At 24.8% G+C, this 19,689-nt stretch overlaps 1 protein-coding gene across 1 annotated transcript; it reads left to right on the forward strand.

The window, feature by feature from the left end:
• LOC145831450 (uncharacterized) lies at window positions 1–19,689 on the forward strand. The gene is made up of 8 exons (XM_082938711.1): window positions 1–233; window positions 2,113–2,221; window positions 3,539–3,769; window positions 6,560–6,694; window positions 8,577–8,886; window positions 13,901–14,108; window positions 18,320–18,406; window positions 18,645–19,689. Exons 1-8 carry the CDS (start codon window positions 4–6, stop codon window positions 18,691–18,693), a joined length of 1,359 nt encoding a protein of 452 aa, XP_082794837.1. The 5' UTR covers window positions 1–3; the 3' UTR covers window positions 18,694–19,689.

Genomic DNA, 19,689 nt, shown 5'->3' on the forward strand with positions numbered 1-19,689 from the left:
AAAATGTACATAAGCATGTTGTGTTGGTACCAAACAAAAGTTTGCCAAATAGCAGAATTTTTGATTGGTATTGGAGGCGGCAGACAAATAACAAAGATACTAGTCTACGTGGCATTGCTGATAAATGTTCTGTTCCTCTCATCTGCTATTTCGTCTTTTGTGTATGGAACTGTCTACCTTTATCACAGGCCTGAAATGTATCACAAGATACCAGTGCACTTCAATTACAAGAGGTTTGTTTTGTGTTTTACCATTTATCTCAACAGTAAAAGTTATTGAAATAAGTTGCATTCACTGTATAGAATTAATGGGTTACATGAAAATTCAAATTTGGACAATTAAAATTCTAAAAAAATTATTGAAGTGGACAATTTGAAAAAAATTAAAAATATGTTTGTTGTTATTATTAATATCTATAAGCCATTTTTTCTTTTTGAAAAATACTAAATTTTTCTTAAGATAAAAAAATAGTAAAATATGTATACTTTAAAACTTATTTTAGCCTCATCCAAAAAAAATATCTAATACTTTACAAAAAGGAAAAAAAGTGGCTTGTAGATATTAACAAAACCAACATACATATTTTTAATTTTTTCAAATACATACTACTTTTTAAGTTGTGGCCCTTTAATTTTCTATTATAATTTGAATTGTCCAAATTTGAACTGTTGGGATTTAACAAATATTGTAAAGAGTACATACAGTTCTATCAGTTTGTTTTAAAATGTGTCAATTAAAAATAAAATTAAGTAAGATGAATTTTAATAATCAATCAGGAATTTGGTGTTTTAAAAGTTTTAGTAAACTTAAATTTTTACTGATTAACATGAAGTCTTCCAAACTTTTCAGAAGTTTTATCGTGTTTATTATCTGTATGGTGTTATTTTTTTCTTAATAATTCAAGCTCATAAAAAAAGATTCACCTTTTTTTGTTGATCATGTTTTATAGAGTTTTATTTTAGTTATCAGATTTTTTTTTTGCCTATTGAAATTCTAAGTAGCTTTAGAAATACAAGTTTTTTATTTATATGTCTTCTTTTTACATTTTTTCATTCCTAAGTTTTTACTTTTAATAGTTTATAATAACAGCCTATCATTTTTTAAAACTGTTTACGTAATGTTTCATAATAAAAAGGTTTTTAGCTTAAGAAAAAAAAGTAGACATATTTTAGTGTTTTTTATTTAAATTTCTGAGAAAAACTAAAATGAAAAAAAAATTGGTCCATGTGTTTGTTCTTCTAATTTTCTGCAAAAACGACTACATCTTCAAAAATTGATTTTTTTAATCTACAAAAACTTACTTGTACTTTATAGTTTTAGCTTTTACATAAGATACAACTCATATTTTCGTAATGAAACAGTTTCCTCTTCATTATGCCATTAATAAAGCTTCACATAGTCCTATTCAAGTTTTTAAATAAGTGTATGAGGTTTGTTTTTGTACTAGTTTTACATAAAAGTAGATTATTATTTTTTAATGAGCTAATGAAGTCTATCTCAAAATAAAAATACTGAGTTTTATTTATTATAATCAGCAAGTGTTAAATAGTAAGCAAAGCATACAAACTAAAAATTCTTTTATCAACTGTAACAATATTTCATTTGCTAAGCTGTAAGGTACTAACTAACTGCAATTGAAGGAAATTAATATCAGAAATTGTTTTAAATTAAGGGTTATTGTATAGCATGGTTTTCAAAACTTTTTTCAAAAGACCCCCTTTAAAGATATTAAAACAGCTTTGGTCCCTTCCAACAAGATTACTCACATTAAAAACACCTAAGACTTTTTTTTTCTTATTTTTAATGTTCATCAGCCACTCCAGAATATCTAGTGTGTAAGTTTTAAATTACCATCAAAAACACCTAAGACCTTATTTTATTTTTTTTGCTCTTCATCTGCAACTCCAGAATATCTAGTTTAAATTTCAAATTATGACCTCATGGTCCCCCCTTTGGCCCCTTTGCTGCTCACGGCCCCCAAGGAGCCCACTTAGGGAAACCCTGGTGTATAATGTTTTTATATGTTTTTAAAAGAGTCACACCATTTTTGTATGATATTTATTTGTTTAGAGGTAAATTTCTGATAATTTTGTAATATCAGAATAATAACAGGGGATGCATTCAAGAACAAAAGAACTTTGAGCAAGGCAGAAAAATTGAAAACTACCCATACAAAAAAGATTGTTTCCCACATGCATATGTAGATCTCAATAATCAAAATGTTAGTTTTAAGCAAATATAACTTTTACAAAACTACAATACAAATATCTAAAAATATAAGTTTAAGTTTGTCTTGATATTTATAACAACAGATGACTTCTATTTTTTTTAATTAAAAATATATACTTTTTTTAATCATATCTTTATAGTAATCTACAACTTATTTGACAATTCATGTTATTCTGTTATTTTTAAATAAAGAAAGTTGTTCAAAAACTTGATTAATCTTCTGTTTATAATTGTAACTTGTGTTATGTGCTTACGATTCATGTTGTAATTTAGAAATTATAAGTGTGTTACAAATTTATGATATGTTCAAATTTTAAAGTAACTTATTTTTTTGGTAATACTTAATTATTTTTCAAAAATGTTTTAATTGCTTACCTATCAAAATAATGAAACTTTTGTCATAGAAAAATTTAAATAGTTTAATTTTGAAAAAATTTACAACAAATTTTTAGCCATGTTTTATTAAGGAACTAAGCCAAAAAGTAAGTGTGCAAAATACTTCTTGATAAGAAAGACAGCTAGTCTCAAATTTTTGGTACTCTCCACAGTTTTTATTTTGTAAGAATATTTTTAACACAAAATTATTAAAAACAAATTTTACTAAGAAAAGCAAGAAAAAAAAATCCTTAATTAATATAAAAGTGTTTTATTTTTTGGTATTTTTAAACAAACTTCTTTGCTCTATAGTCGAGTTAATTACAATTGATAGTGTTTTTCCAAATGTTTGCTGAATAAAGTAAAAAACTCTTAGTTTAATAATTGTATTTTATATGAACTTTTTGAAAAAAAAAAAAACAATTATTTCAAAAAGTTTTGTTGGTTTTAATAATTTTCTATATTATGTAAGGAAGTTTGATTGAAAAAAAACTTAAACAGTTCATAAAATTGTGTATGCAATTAAAATAAACGTTCTTAATTAAGTTTAAGGTTTTAAGCTTGGTTTTTCTTGTAGTTTATAGTCTCACGCTGAATTCAAATTCCTTAAAAAATTTACCAACAAATAGTTTATACTTATAATTTTTTAATTTAAATTAAATTATATAAATATAATTTTTCTATATCTTTTAATTTAAATATTTTAAAAGCATAAAAACTATTTACTTAGTTTGGTTTATTGACTCAGTACTCTAAATCAAAAAATATCATACATGTGTCTCAAAGCAAAACTTAAAGTTAATTAACCAAAAAATAAATGACTTTGAAAAAACTATATCTACAGCTCTACTGATAATTCACATATTTAACCTTTTATTTAATTTAACCTAATATTTAACCATTTAACAAAGATTCACGTCATTATGTAACATAGGGGAAGATTATGAACGAAGGGTACGAGTACCTGATGAAGCTTGAGCTGGAGCTCCCTGAAAGTCCTTCCAACATGGAGATGGGCATGGTGATGCTGGAAGCCAGGGTGAAAGGCAGGCAGGACGACGGTTGGCGTGACGACAAGGAGAAGGACGAATCTTATTGGTCGTCGTTCAAGCAGAAACATCACGGAAAAAGAAGCGTGAACAAGCTGATCACTTCATCAAAACCTGTTTGTTTGTCGTTTGTTTTTATTATATACTTTAAGTTATAATAAAACCTGATAAAGCTTAATATCAAAAAAAGTTGATAAGTTAATTTTATTTGCTTTGAAATTTTTTTTTATACTTACTTAAAATATCTATTATGACAATACATAACAGTTCAAAAGACAACGGTTCAAGTTCCTTAAAAATATTAAAAGGATCATCTTCTAAAAAACAACTTGAGTTTGAAAAAAACAAAATGCACTAAAAGGTCTAATTATAAATACTATTACGGTAAAAATCTTTAAAATTCTTTATTAAAAGAGTAATTCATAGTTGTTAAAAATACTTTATCCCAAAAAAAAAATTTAATTTAAGGGCATAAAGGTCAGAATTTTCTGTACAAAAATAAACATTTACTTTTATATAATGTTTAAAGTATGATTTATAAGGAAGTTTTAAAAGAATATAAAAATTAAACTTTAAGATATAAATGTTTTTATAAAAAATTTTCAGGGATTTCATGTTCAATTAATGATAATTTTAGTAAAACGTATATGGGTCATGTACTACATAAAAACAGTTTAGATAAAAAAAGTGTAGACCATTTAAAATAATCATAATTAAGTGTATTAAAATAAGTTAAAAAAAAATCTGCTACAAGTGACCGTTAGAAAACTGATGGTTTTTGAAATTTACAGTTGGGCATATTTGTATATATTATTAAAATATTAGAAATTAGGAGAAAAAAAATAACGACCCTTGAGAACACAGCAAAGTAAGAATATAAAAAAAAAAAAAAAAAGTATTTTTTTGGCTAAAACATCCGTTAGAGTAAAAATTCTAAAAATAAAAATAAAAATTTTAAGGAGCCTCTCTCAAAAATACAAACCCCAATCCAATGGACTTTTTTAATTAAAGACAAATGAGCGTACTCTAAAAAAAAGATCTTAGTTAGCTTTAAGGATAAGGAAATTAAATGGATCTAAAGTTTTGACATTTTTAAAAAATTGCAAAAAATGCTAATCGAGCTAAGTTAACGCTCGTTAAAGAATGTAACAGAAGGTTTAGTTAATATAGGTTGGAGTAGTTATAAAAATATAGATAAAAACTATAAAAGAAAATGTACAATGACCACAAAAAATTTTAGAATATGAATCATTGCGCAGCCTATATTACACTGTTGGTTTGTTTTTCATATTTTTAAGTTTTAAAGTCACCTTTAATTTTTTTGTAACTAGTTTTCTGCTGTTTTAACTTAACACACAAGCTATTAACAAGTCAGTGTAGAACAATTTAGTATTGTTTAACAAATTGTTTTTTTAGTATTTTTTTTTTAGTATGAAGCTTAACGTAAATAGTTGAATACTTTTTATTACTGTTGTAAAATATTTCTTGTAATAGTTGTATTTGTATAATATAAGTTTTAACAACAAGTAATTTTCAACTAGTGTTTATACATTTTTTTAAACTTATTTTGTAATTACTATTATACAATCTTGTTTTGTGTTGAGTTTTACAGAAGTAAATATATACTACTTAAGTTTAATAAATATTTAACAAGCTTTGTGTTACTTCTTACCTTAAATACTACCATTATTACTTAGTTAAGTTAATAAAGTTATATAAATTTTTCATTTTAGAATGCTTTTTAAACTGTTATAGGTGTTATAAACCAACTTTTAGTTGTTAAAACTTGTTTAAAACATTTAACTTTGATTTTGTATCTTTTCTTTACTAACTAATAATGAGATTAAAACTTTATTAAAAAAGTTACATATAAATACATTTGAAAATGATAATTTTAGAGCTTTAAGGGTAACACATAGCTTATTTAACTATTCTAAAACAAAATTAAAAAAAAAAAAGTTTCTATGTTTAAAAGCGCCTTAAATTTTAACATAAATTATTTAACATTTTTTAAAGAAATGATAAACACTAATGGTTTAGTTTAAAGTTTTATTAATAATTCATCTAAACTGTATATAAACTTTATTTTAGAAATTAAAAAAGTTTTAGTTTTACGGATTTATAAACAACCTACAACTTTTTCCTATAGTTATCTAATTACAATTACATGTTTTTAGAAATACTTTTTTCTTAAAAAACAAGTTATTAAATTTACTTTAGTGCTCAGACAACTTTAAAAGTTGATAGGCAGTTAAACAACTTTAAATTATCTTCAATAAGTTTGCTATCTAGTTTTTCAACACTAATATATCACTTGATAGTTAAGTGTACTGTAAGCATTTGTGAGTTATTATATACATGTTTTTAAGATTTCTGTAAAACCAGTATGAGTTTTCCAAAGAAAAGTAAAAAGAAAGTTGTATTTAAAGTTCTTTTAGTTACAAAATTATGCTTTTTACAGTTACTATTTTTGAAAATAATCTAATTAAACGTAGTTTGATTAAACATTTAAAAATGTTTAGTAAGTGTTGCAGTTTAGATATAATCTTATTAAACATCAATGCGTATATGTTATCAGTATTTAGCACCTACTTTTTTTTTTCTTTAACGTGTATAGTTTTAGAGTTTTAGACCAATATATTTTTTTCGTCACCTTTTATAAACGTTTTAATCTGTTTGCCTTTTATTTGTTGTCTAAAACATAAAGTGTATCAGTTCAAATACAGCAAAAAAACAATTCTGAACTACAATAAAACAAACTAATAGGATGTTATTTTGATGGTGGTTGAAACTTTAAACGGAAATAATGATAATTGTAAGTCTTAAAAAATGTTTCCAACTTTTGAAATTTATTGTAAAATTTAGTACCAGTCAGTACAATTTTGCTGACTCATTTGCACACACAGGTAACAATGAAGTACAAATCGCCGCTGATACAAGAAGCCGGCAGACTGTTCTTTCTCTTGTTCTACTTGTTCGACGTGCTGCAGGAATCGCAAGTGATAACAACCACGCTGTTCGACCCCATCTACCTCGACAAGGTTGGTTTGAAATTTTAATTTTAATAGTTGATTCCAGCTACTTTGAAATAATGTTTAATAAGTGTTTTTACAATGACAACTTGGGCTATCTTGAAGAAACTTCACACACATGAAAATTTTCAAGAAAAATTTCATTGAAATAAAGATTTGAAAGTATATAAATAATTTATGAGCCGTCTAAATTTTTTGATGTTCTAAATTCTTTAACAACTTAAGTATATAATCAAGTAAGTATTCAGGTAAAGTTTGTAATTATCTTAAAGATCTATGTGTATTTTACTGTGGTTGAATTATGAAACAAAATTTATAACAAGAAAAGTTGGAAATTGTATTAGATGTACATTAAAATTTTTTTTTGTTGTTTTTAATATCAAGTTTATTACACTTTTACTAAAGTTATAAAACCAATTTATGTATATTAATAACATTTTGTTTAGTTTCAATTTAAATTCAAATCAACTATAACATTTAATCTGATTCAATAAAAACACGCTTTGTATTTTACAAAAATTTTTTACGTGCAGTAAAGCGTATTAATTAGAAAATCAATAAAAAGCCAAACACGTATTTAGTTAACTCAACATGTATATCGATTATTTTGAAAGTCTTCTGCGTTATGAAGCTATTGTACATTATATAACATTTGTAACTTGGCACAGAGTTTACTTGATGATATATGCATATAAATAAAACTAAACTGGTTCAGTTTTATCTAAAATTAATGTAAGGAATACAAAATCACATGTTAGTTATTGTTAAAACTAAAAAAGCTAAATTTATATCAAATAATTAGTAAAACTTGTTTTTTTTGTTACGTTTCCGTTGAATAATAGTTATATAAACAATAAAGCACTAGCTTCCAATAAACTTCTTTTATTAAACTTATGGTACATAGTTTTATATTTTTCTATCACAGTTTGCACTATTGTTTACAAACTTCTTTTCTAGTTTGAACTTACATCTTATTTTTTCAACTTCATTAATAAATGATAAATAACAGAATAACCTCATGTTTTCATAGCTATATTTTTGTTATACTGTTTTATTTAAACTAATGAAACAAACTAAGATTTTTTATCTTATGAAACAAGATGATTTAAAATTAGGTCTGCCTATAATATTAAAAAAAAAGATTATTGGTGAACTTAGTATGAAACAAACTTTTGCAATAAAAAAAATTTAAGTTTTTGTATACAAGTATTTTTTCCATCAAATGATTTCAATAGTTGAAAATTTTACTCTTTTTTTTTGTAACTAAAATTTGAATACTGATTTCTATTTTTTTTAGATAGTTTTGTGATTTTTTTTATTGCAAACTATTAAGACTTTATATATTTTTATGACTTTTGAGACAATTTTTTTATATAAGTACGAAAAAAAACTTACAGTTAATCTAGTTGTGCTTATACAAAGTTGTAGTAGTACTAAGGTGATGATAGTTGATAACTTGGCTAAGATTTAAATTAAAAAAAACTTAGGCTAGTTTTTATTTTTTTTGTAACTCTCAGGGCAGTTTTCGTGTCTTAAAAGTAAATTTACATTCTAGTCAAGTATTATTTTTTTCTTCGAGATGTTGAGTTCGTCTGTTTTTATTATGATCATCTAAACTTTAATATATATACATAATTTCATTTTAAATTTTTTGATATAAAATAAGTAGTTTATGTTATGAATTAATTTGGAAAGTATGCCTTAAAGTGGCCGTAAAATGTAAGCAGTTGTTGAAATGGCAACTTTAAAAAATAAAATAAAAAGCTTAAATTAGTTCTTACTTTAGCTGTTCTTTTAGTAGAAATCAAATAATGTGAAGAAGATCTTTGTGAAGAAACGATATTTTTTACTTAGTAAAAGTTCAACAAAAATTTTGACAAAACAATTGCAGCAAAACCTGAACTGGACGCTTCAGCTGCAGATCGACAACCCGTCCGTCCAGATCTACCGCTCGCACGTCCTTGTCCACCTCAAAACCACCTCTGTCCTCTCAACCATGTACAACTGGCCGCTTCTGTCCTTTTTGCTGGGCACTTCGACCGTGTTCGTGCCGGTGTTTGTCGCGTTGTCCCTGGCAACGTGGTTCGCCGTCACCAGCTTCTTCGTATCCAAGCAACAAGGTGATGACGTCAGTGGTGGTGACGTGGTTGATGGTGACGCGGTCGTTGAAAACTTGGAAGATGTCGACCCCAGCTTGCCAGGTGATATGTTATTATTAAACGGAAGTTAATTTGGTTTATTTACCATCATGTAACATTTTTGCCTAAGTAAACATAATAAACAGTTAAGTTTGCACTAAGTTTTGAGGTAAATAAACCTTAGAATGACATAAAAAGTATATTTTTATGAAAGTATATTAACTGTGAAATAATTTGAAAAAATTACCTCATGTACATTTATAGTTGTTTTACATACACGTTTTGTCATATTTTTTTAGATTCTTACACTTTTTCCGTTTGTACATAAATTGTAAAAATAGATAATATGGTGTTTTGTTTACACTTAGTTTTAAGTGCTCTATACTTCACAAACAAGTAGATACAAACTAATAAATTATGTTTATATAAACAACTATTTTTTCATTCAAAATTATAAAAACTGGAGAAATCCTAAATAATTTTTTTACCAGGTAAATTAAATTGTTTGATTAACGCAGGGGTCGGCAGGCATTTGGTGGTCGCGGGCCAAATTTCAAGTTTACGAAGTCCTCGCGGGCCGCAGTTTTAGTTTTAGCGACATTTGAATAATCTTTTGGTTTTAGTTTTAGTCACACGAGAGAAAAGTTTTGCTTTTATTCACCTTATCATTTTAAATAACTTTTAGCTATACATAGAATGCTTATTTAAATAAATATTTATTAGAATAAAATTTACTTAAGTGTTAATAACTATGTACTTTCATAAGCACTAATAAGTTAAAATTAATACTTTTTTAACTTTACTAACAACCTAACTCTTTATAAAAAACAAATTTTAAAGACAATTTATGGGTTACTTTATATATTTGTTATACTACTAACCCCTTTTTTCATATTTCTAAGAATATTTACTTCAAAAAAAGTTTTTGTGTGTTTAATAGTTTACATTCATTAAAAAATTTAGTAATTAGTTAACTTAATAAAATTAATACCTGTTTGTATTCCAGAAAGCTAGAACAAATTCTTTAACATAGTTAATTCGCGAATACTTAAATAAAATATCTTATTAGTAACTAGTCTTTTACATAGTTGCCACTTAAAAAGCAAAAATGTCTGAGTTGTATCAAACCAGCCTAAGTTTATTAAAAGTTGAAAAACCTAATAAATCGTTGTTTATTAAGCCCTAGTAAAATATCATCATCATTAAAAAGTAAAAAAAGTGTAAGAAAACAAGAAAAAACTACAATTAGTAAACTACACTACAATCATAAAAACTATTCTGGAAATTAAAAGATTTCTTTAAAGTGTTTGAAATAAAAGTTTCGCACAAACCTAAGTTTTTAAGCTTTTAAAATAGCCTGTTTGTGCAGCAACCTAGTTAAAACAAAGTTCACAGCATAAATAAATAACGAAAGTTATTAACAGTAAATAAATTACATGCCAAAAAAAATTATAAGTCAGCTGGAATGGACAATTAAGTTTCTTAAACAATTTTAACATAAGTATAAAACTTTATTGAGTTATTAGCGAAATAGAAAAACTTTATTAAGCATTATAGCAATTCTTTATCTGCAATAAGAATATTGCATTTAAAAATATTAATTGTAAAATATAAGACGAGCTACAAAAAAAAAACGTTAATTAGGAGTTATTGCGAGAAACGATGAAAAAACAATTCACCAAAATCAGTTACAACAAAGCACATGATTATCTTCAGTAACTACAGAATTATTAGAAAAAAAATGTTAAGGCAAGTTATAAAGTAGCAAAATTTATTATTTAAAATGAGATACCGTTTATAATTGAAAACTTTTTTAAAGAATTTATGTTGGTAGTAATGAAAAACTTTTGTTTATTTCATCAATGACAACAAAAGGTCGTATTTAGGAAATGCTTTAAGGTTATAAAGTCGCATAAATCAAATTAAGACTTTAATCAATATGTTAACAAGAGAACACTGATAGAAAAACTATTGCTCATCTGAGAATTTTTATTAGAGATGTTTTAACTAACTTTGACATTTTAGTAAAATTTCTAGGTTTAGTTCCAACACGAAGCACAACAATCGGTGAAATTTTACAAGTAAAGCACCAATACAAAGGTTTTAGAAGTACAATTCCTTCTTTTGATTTTAGTATAAAGTTTAATTAAAGTTTAGAATGTGTCTTAGAAAATAAATCAATATTAAAAAACATTGTTAAGCTACTTTAGTATATTTTTTAATAAAGAAATGTTTATCTGCTAAATTTTTTGTGTCAAATCGAAATTTCATTACTTTACATTGAAAAATTGTTTGAAATTCCAGGTTTATTCAAAAATTCTCAAGTTCAAGTTTTTTTCCAGAACTTTTAAGCATAAATTTTCAAGTTTAAAGCTTTTCCGGGATTCAAGTTTTTTTGGCAACACTGATTGATCACACATAAATGAACACAATAATATAAATAATATATGAATTATATCAGCTGCAAGACTTAAAATTAAACATATATTATAACTCAAACTAACATTGTGGATTGAGCAAAACATACATCATAAGTTTAATTTGCCTATCTTTCAAGCAAAAAAGCCAGCATGAGTCAGTCAACAAAAACATTTCTTATATTTTTGTAAACAAAAAACAATTCTAGCCAAAAACTTATAAAATGACTTATTTGGCCTGAGATTTGAAGTCTTCAAATAGTGATAGTCTGAGTGTGTGTCAATGTTTAGTTATTTATTTGCTTGAATTTGAACTATTTTGATTAACAGTGTACAAACTTAATAAATTTACCATCCCTAAGTCTAGTTTATATTAATTAGGTAGCTCCAAAAATCAGCAAATGTGTGTATTGATATGCAAGGCATAAAAGTTAACTTAGTTTTACAAAAACAATGTTTGAAAAATGAAAATGTATACCTAACAAAAACTATATTAATTTATATCATATATACTGTTTTAAATATGTCTGTACACATTTAAATGATACATGTAGAAACAACAATGTTAGATAATTATGCATAAACTAAACTTAAACTAACTAAAGTATTAAATAAAAAGTGGTCTAAAATATGAGCATCTTTTTAAGTTGGTGTGCATATAAATTAATTTAAGTGCAAAGAAAACTTCTAAAAAATTAAAATGTGTCAAAACAAAAATTAAAAAAACCTATTTCTTATTACTATGTTATTTTAAATGTTTTTACACTAAAATATAACATTTACAAATTAAAAAATCTATAAAAGAAAATTAGGTATAAAAAACAGTGAAAAAGAATATCTAAGCTATAAAGAAATGACACTTTAGTTAATTACTGTGAATTACTTTTGTACAAAATGGAAAACACTTGCATTTAGTTTATTTAATAAATATATATTATATAACTAACTTATTAAGTTCAAGCACTCTTTACACTCTTTTTTCAGATAATTACTTGCTGTTGTAAAAAAGAAGTTATGTATTATGAAACTCAGAAAAATATCCTCTTAGAATGCTAATTTGTCTTTTTCACATTTTTAAACTAAAGCAGTAATTTCTTCTAATTATTTTTAAATGTTATACAGAGACTTAAAACTAAGCTAATAAATTAAATCGAGTTACCGAAAAAAATTTAACTTGAAACATATTTTTGCTCAGCGGGCCACATTTACATGCTCGCGGGCCACAAAATTTTCTTTCGCGGGCCGCATTCCATTCAAAAAAATAACGTGCTCGCGGGCCGCAGATTTACCCTTCGCGGGCCGCAATTGGCCCGCGGGCCGCAGTTTGCCGACCCCTGGATTAACGTACTGCATAATATTATTTTCAAACATTTTAAAAGATTTATTTACAACGCTAAATACTCATTTAACAAGATGTTTGATAAAAATCTGCAATAAGATTTTAATATAATATTATAATTTATGATGTATTTTTTTGATAATACATTATAGCTAACAACTTATTGGTGTCTTATATTTGATGTAAAATACAATTAACGTGAGTTTATTGTTAGTTAAAAAAACAAGTTTCAAGTCTGAGAACCTTTTTTAGTAAACATGTAATAAAAAGTTTATTCATGTTAATAAATTAAAATACTTATATATTTTTCTCTTTGTAACCAAACTAACACTTTAATAATTTTTAAATTTTTTTCCATGCTTAACTTGTTAAAAGTAACAAAATATAATGTATTAGTTTGTCAGATGTACATATTAAAGTCGTCTAAAAAATCCAGTTTATACCAAATAAGTGTTAAATACCTAAAAACTATCTATAGTTTATTAATATAAAATTAACTTTTATATAATAAATACAAGCTTTAGAATGCTTTTAAGAAAGTTTTGCAACAAGTTGATGTAGTCTTTTGAATATTAAAGGATTATTTTATGTTTTATTTACTCTAAAAATATATGTTTGTAACAAAAATATGTATCTAAAGTAGGTTCTATAAAAATTAAATGTTTATACCAAAATTAAAACAAACACCTTGATTTAACTAAAATGAAAGTTTTATTCATTACAGTTACTTTTGTTTTTATTTTGCAAATGTTTCAAATTTTTTGTAAAGTATATCAAAATGTTTGTGATATTTTACTACAAATGTAGCTGTAGTTTTTTCAAATGAGTTTATGCTACTAGTTTAAAGTTATTTTAATGATACCAGTAAGAACACATATGCATGAAATTTTCAGCTTAAAAAAACTTCTTCGTGCAGTCAGTCATTATTTTTAGTCTGAAAACTATAAAAACAAACCTTCGTTTGTTTTATTTATTTCTTAAACATATTTTACAATAATTTAGAATCAAATCGAAAGGTTTATCTACTTTTTAAATGTTAGTGATTGACATAAAACTGTTTTAAGTTTTGATCTCAATTAAGCAAGGTCATTTACAATTAGTTTAATTCAAAATTCTGTACTTTTATAGTTTAGTAACTAAATTTTTAATACCTAAGCATGATTCGCACTCAAAAATTAGTTGCCAGAATATTTATTGAAATGTGACTAATTAGAGTTTAGTAATTAACTGTAACACGATTTACATAAAAACGTGCAGTTTAAGTTTTTTATTTGTGTTATGAGAAAAAAATTATTAAATAAAAAAAAATGTACACCAACAGAATACAACAGCAGACGAGAATCAACAACTCAAATCGACGCTTCGCTGAGGAACGTCGATGACGTAATAGAGGTTAAAACAGATGACGTGACAGAGATGAACATCGATGACATCACAAACGAATCGGTGGCGTCACTGGCCGATATTTCGTCCCAACAGGATTATGACGTCATTGACACGCCGAAAAATTGCAAGAAGCTGAGCAGAACGTTAGTTGAATTGTTTTATTCTATTTTTTTTAATTTTAGAGTTAATTAAAATTATTGTTTTTTATGTTCATTATAAAATAGTATTTTCTAAAGTAAAGATAAATTCGAACAATACAATTAAAAGTTTGTAGTTAGTATACTAACAAAAAATAATAAAACATAGAACTTGTCTGGGTTGAAACTTTTAAATAAAATTATTATATTTGATGAAACTGTTTGTAGAATAAAGGAATAAAATAGTAATTATATCTATAAATGATAAATAGTTATAATATATAAATAATTATTTTGATATAGAAGCTTTGGTCGTGCATACATCGTTAAAAATAGTTGCTTCAAAAATAAATAATTATAATGTTTTTGTTACTAATAATCTTTTAATTTATTGGAATTATATTCTAAAGAAAAATATTAACATAATTAGATTTTCTACTACATTAAAAAAGATGTACTAGTTTGTGTTTTTGAGTCAATTTATTTTTGCATGTAAATCTTTAAACTAATTCAAAAATAATCATAAACAAGATTGTATTCGAATTTTTATTAAACTTAAACAGTTTCAAAAATTTAGTTTTTCTGATTGTTTTTTTATACGATTATTAAACCTTTTTATTGGTTGTGTTATATTTTAAATTGTTTATTGATTTATTTCTCAAAAGTCATGGGAGAACAAATCATGTGTGTTTTGCATGTTTTCGAAAAACCTTTAATTTTCATTAAGCCACTTGTTTATAAAATGTTTTTATTAGTTGTACAAGAAATAAGACTTTTTTTACTCTAAATAAATAAACTTCTTTTTACATGAACCAACAATTCCTAATTACAATTTTATGAAAATGTTTTAAAAGAATTTTTTTATCTCAGTTTTAGTTTATTCTGCAGTAAGTATACCTCTGTCTCTCAATGAGATAAAATTTTGTTATATTTAAAAGTTTAAATATAGTTGTTTTATTTCTTTGACTTAGTTATGTTAAATTAACATATTAAAAGTAAATTACAAGTATTTATATCATTTCTATTCTAGACATATTTTCTTTCAAAAAATATTATATTTGTTTACAGTATCTAATAACAGGTGTGATTTTGATGTTAAAATACATTAATAAATATAAGAGTTTAAATAGGATAAATTATTCTGACTATAATTTTCACAAGTTATACTTTGTACATTTTTGTTTGTACAACTTACACAAAATACTTTATTTAAAACAAACATACTTTTCGACACGCTCATCATTGTTTTAAATAGTTGCAATAAAATACTGTAATAAATTTTTAGGAATTTCATAAACAAAGAAACAGTTAAGAAACACAATATAAGATATAAAATCTACTAAGGTAAGTTTTTTATAAAAAACTATGTAAAGTTAATAGTCATTTTTGAGACCAAATAAAGTGTATAGACAAAGTTTTAAGATGAATTAAATTTGACCAATAACCTTGTTTATAGAGCCATGAAAATCTGCTTTGACAATTGTTTAACAATAGATTTGGTAAAACGAAAATATATTTTGGCTCAAAGGTACCCACTAGATATTCTACAATTGTTCTACATTTTCTAAGACAAAAGCCAGACTTGGTTTGCTAAAACTTTATCCTAAGAAATTTTCTGTGTATTTAAAATTACCGTGCGCTTATAAAAAGGGTTACATGACAGTTAAAGTTATTTTAAAACTCTTGAAGCGCCACAACTCAAAAAGTATTTTATGTTAAAAAAGAGCGTGTGTAGGTGTAATTAATACTTACTAACCAGGGTAGCCACAAAACCTGGAAAAACCTGGAATTTTGAACGAAAATAACTAAGAAACCTGGCATTTGAAATAATTTTTACATGTTAAGTAGTAAAATTTCGATTTAACACAAAAAGTATATCATATAGTTAAAAATTTTTTGTCACAATCAAAAAAACAAATTTAAAGTAGTTTTACAGTATCTTTTCAATGTTGTTATGTTATTTAAAACAACTTTTTACGTTAAATTCAATATTAAACTAAAAATAGACCCAAAAAACGTGTACTTTTAAAAACCTGGAAAAAATTTTAAAACCTGAAGAAAATTTGCCAAAAACTAGTTGCAACCCCTTTTGTAAATTATTATATTTTAAAAATTATTTTAGCCGTATCTCCAAAAATATTTCTTTTTAATATAAAGAAAAAAAAAGTGTTTGTAGGTATTAATTAGACCTACATATGCACTTTTAAGTTTTTTTTAAACATATATTACATTACAAGTGTTGGTTCTTTAATTTTTTTAAAGGATTTGAGTTGTCCGAATTTGAACAGCCGTGCATCCTTAAAAACGTTATCCGGAATTATAAAAGTAAGATTATTAAAAGTTGTTATTTATCTGTAATTTTAATAATGGTGTTTAGAAATAAAAATATATTTAAAATTAGCAACATAGACAAACAACCCATTTTCATAGTATAACAATATAATCTATAGGTTCGTGTGTTTTCAAAAACAAGTTTTCGTGGGTAAAACAAAAAATAATGAAGTAATCAAATTTACCGTAAAACTTACTTAACGCAGTTGAGAGTCTAAAACAATAAGACGTAGGTTAGAAAGGAGCTAAGAAAAGCTAAATAGTTAACAAATAGGTCAATACGACTGTTATGAAAACGTTAAACTTGATTATTTTAAAGTAATGTCTGAAGGACGAAATATCATGTGTATTCGATCATTTTACTTTTTTTAACACACATAGATTAATTGCACACCTTTTTAGCTGATACCGTTTGTTTAACATTGTATGTTGTTATTTAATTTATTTTATTAGGTTTGATATCTTATGCATCTCTCGATTGTTTAGTATTTATAACACTAATTTAAAGTAGTATTACAGCTATATTTATAGCTATATGAACTACTGATGAGCTAAATGAAAAGTACTCCTGTTTCGTTCATTTTGTTCTGAATAGAACTTTTAGTTTTAGTAACGAAAAATTATCAGAGTATGATATATTCAATGATAAATTTTTAAAATTTTATTACAATACAATGTTTCACTCGTTTAAAAAAAAACGAGATCTTCAGTTGTTTAAAATCTTATTCAAATATAATTTTTAATTCTATTTGAATAAGATTTTAAACAACTGAAGATCTCGTTTTTTTTTAAACGAGTGAAACATTGTATTGTAATAAAATTTAAAAAATTTATCATTGAATCATTCTCCTTTTTAAGTCGAGAACTTTGATTGCAACCTTTAAAGCAAAAAGTACGGAGTATGATGTATAGCTATTTAAAAAATTAAATTAAATCTAAAATCTTTTTATCTTATTTTATAAACTCGTAATAGTTATGCTGATTAAAGTTTAAAAAATAATTATCTACTTTACTTACTATTTATACTTTACTATTTTGTTATACTATTTTATTAAACTTGACAAGGTATTTTTTTATCCATCGAAACATGGTAGTTAATTAAGTACTTAAATTTGCACTAAAATTATTATTTAAAAAATAGTTTCATAAATTTTTCTTAAGAATTTTTTAAAATTATTTTGGTCTATATGCACATAAAATGAGCTTTTGATCAAGTTATAAGTTTTCTACTTTTTGTAAATACTATAAAGTTTGCACAAGGTTTATCAAATTGTCTGTATCACTTTTATTTTATCAGACTATTTTTTAACATTTACAAAACTTAAATATATTATATTGATAATTTTATTTTAAATATATTGTTTCAAATACTCTATAGTATCATTTTCTTTAACCCAAGCTCTTTGTAAATAGATTTTCAAAATTTAATTATTTTTATAAAGTTTGGTGGCTAACGATACCTAAGTTAAATAAACAAATTTTTAAATGCGCAGTAAAAAGCTTAACGGTTTGTAGGAACATAATAAAATTTTGGTAGGATATGTTATTTCAAGTTTAATTTTTTTTAAGTGCTTGTTAAAGCGTTAGTTTTATTAGATACAGTTAGCTATGTTTACGAAGACACTCAATGATCATAAGGTGTTTAAAGTATGGGTATTAAAATACTATATATTTGTCAAAACAATAAATTTTTCTGGAATGTTAATGAATTTGTTTTAATTACGTAATCAACCACATTTATGACACGTTTATGAATCATAATTGGTTATGACACATTTAACTTAGCTTTCGTAATAAACTCAGACTTTTGTTTTGAAAAGCGACAACCTTTTATTAAACAAAGTTTGGTAGAAACATGTTAAAACTTATTTATTCTTAATGAACAGGTCGTCTTGTAGCTCGTCTTCAATTGAAATGGTGGAAAGAAACAACTGGAGCACGTCAAGCGAAAACAATTATTCTAATAATAAAATGTTAGTTTGTCCTGATAGTGTATTTTTAGTTATTTATACTACACACGATATTCAACAAGAAACTGTAGCATGATGTAAGATTTATTTTTCCAGCGTAAATTATGTCTAAACTTTATTTCTTTAGAGTGATGAAAAAGTTTTTAGCTGGCTATCTTTTCAAAACTAGTAATAACTGTATGTAAAACAGATTTTTTTTGAAACGTATTTTACTTTTGTAGTTAAACTTCATATTTTGTAGGGCTACGTTTACCGGTGTAGATTCAGGAAAATTGAAAAAGGACAATTGATACAATTATGACGTCATTATGAAAGCCAATGTAATTTAGATTGCGCACTTTTAAATCGTACACCACATGGTTACTTGTTCACTGCATATAAAAAATTCAACTAATGTCGTTATTTTTATCATTATTGTCGTGCCGTAATTTTAAAAGATGCTTTTCAAATGGTGTTCATTTCAAGTTCCGAAGAGTTTTGCATGCTTTGTTAATAGCATTTTTTCGTTTTGTTGTTTTCATTAAAAAAAAATAAAGTTGAGTAAAATGAAAAATATTGAGCTATAATTATGTAAAAATATTGTTTTTTAATAAATGTGCTCAAAAATTTAAATTTTGATGGCTGCACCTTAAATAAAAATATTTACAATTTTTTGTTGTAATTGTAACTTTTAATCGCTTTTACTATTTTAAATAAAGCTATAACTTTTTAGTCGGTTTGCTAAACTTAGTTTTATTAATAACTATCTTGATATTTATACTCTCTCTGTAAAGCATGAATTTTGAAGTATAAGTTTTTTTATGTTAAAAATAGTTTCACTTACTAATAATTAAAATACCAAAAAAAAATATTTTTATTGAATCATGCTGTTTTTTATCTACTGCTACAATTAAAAGTTTTTTTTGTAAAGAATAGTTATTTTGAAATGCTGGTGATTATCCTGTTATAAGCTTTATTTTCTGCAAAATATGATAATCATAAACAGCTATGCTTGTTTACAAATTGAAAGTAATTTTATATTAGTAATATCGTTTGTTGATTTTTATACTTACTTATATGCTTTATGTTTTAATAATGATACTATTAGAAAAACATTACTAAGATGTACTTTTAAACACTCATTCAGAAATACATAGAACAAGTTTGGTTTTGTATAAAATTTGCACAACTTAATCTTAAACGTTTTAGTTGTTACATAAGAAAGTACATTTGGTTTAATAAAATCAGGTATCAAAAAAATGTAAGGTGATTTTTTTCTGTGCTTTAATTCTTAAGATAATCCGTGA

Source organism: Thalia democratica, chromosome 3 (genome assembly GCF_965202585.1).
Source record: "Thalia democratica chromosome 3, ktThaDemo2.hap1.1, whole genome shotgun sequence".
In the NCBI taxonomy this organism is placed as follows: domain Eukaryota; kingdom Metazoa; phylum Chordata; class Thaliacea; order Salpida; family Salpidae; genus Thalia; species Thalia democratica.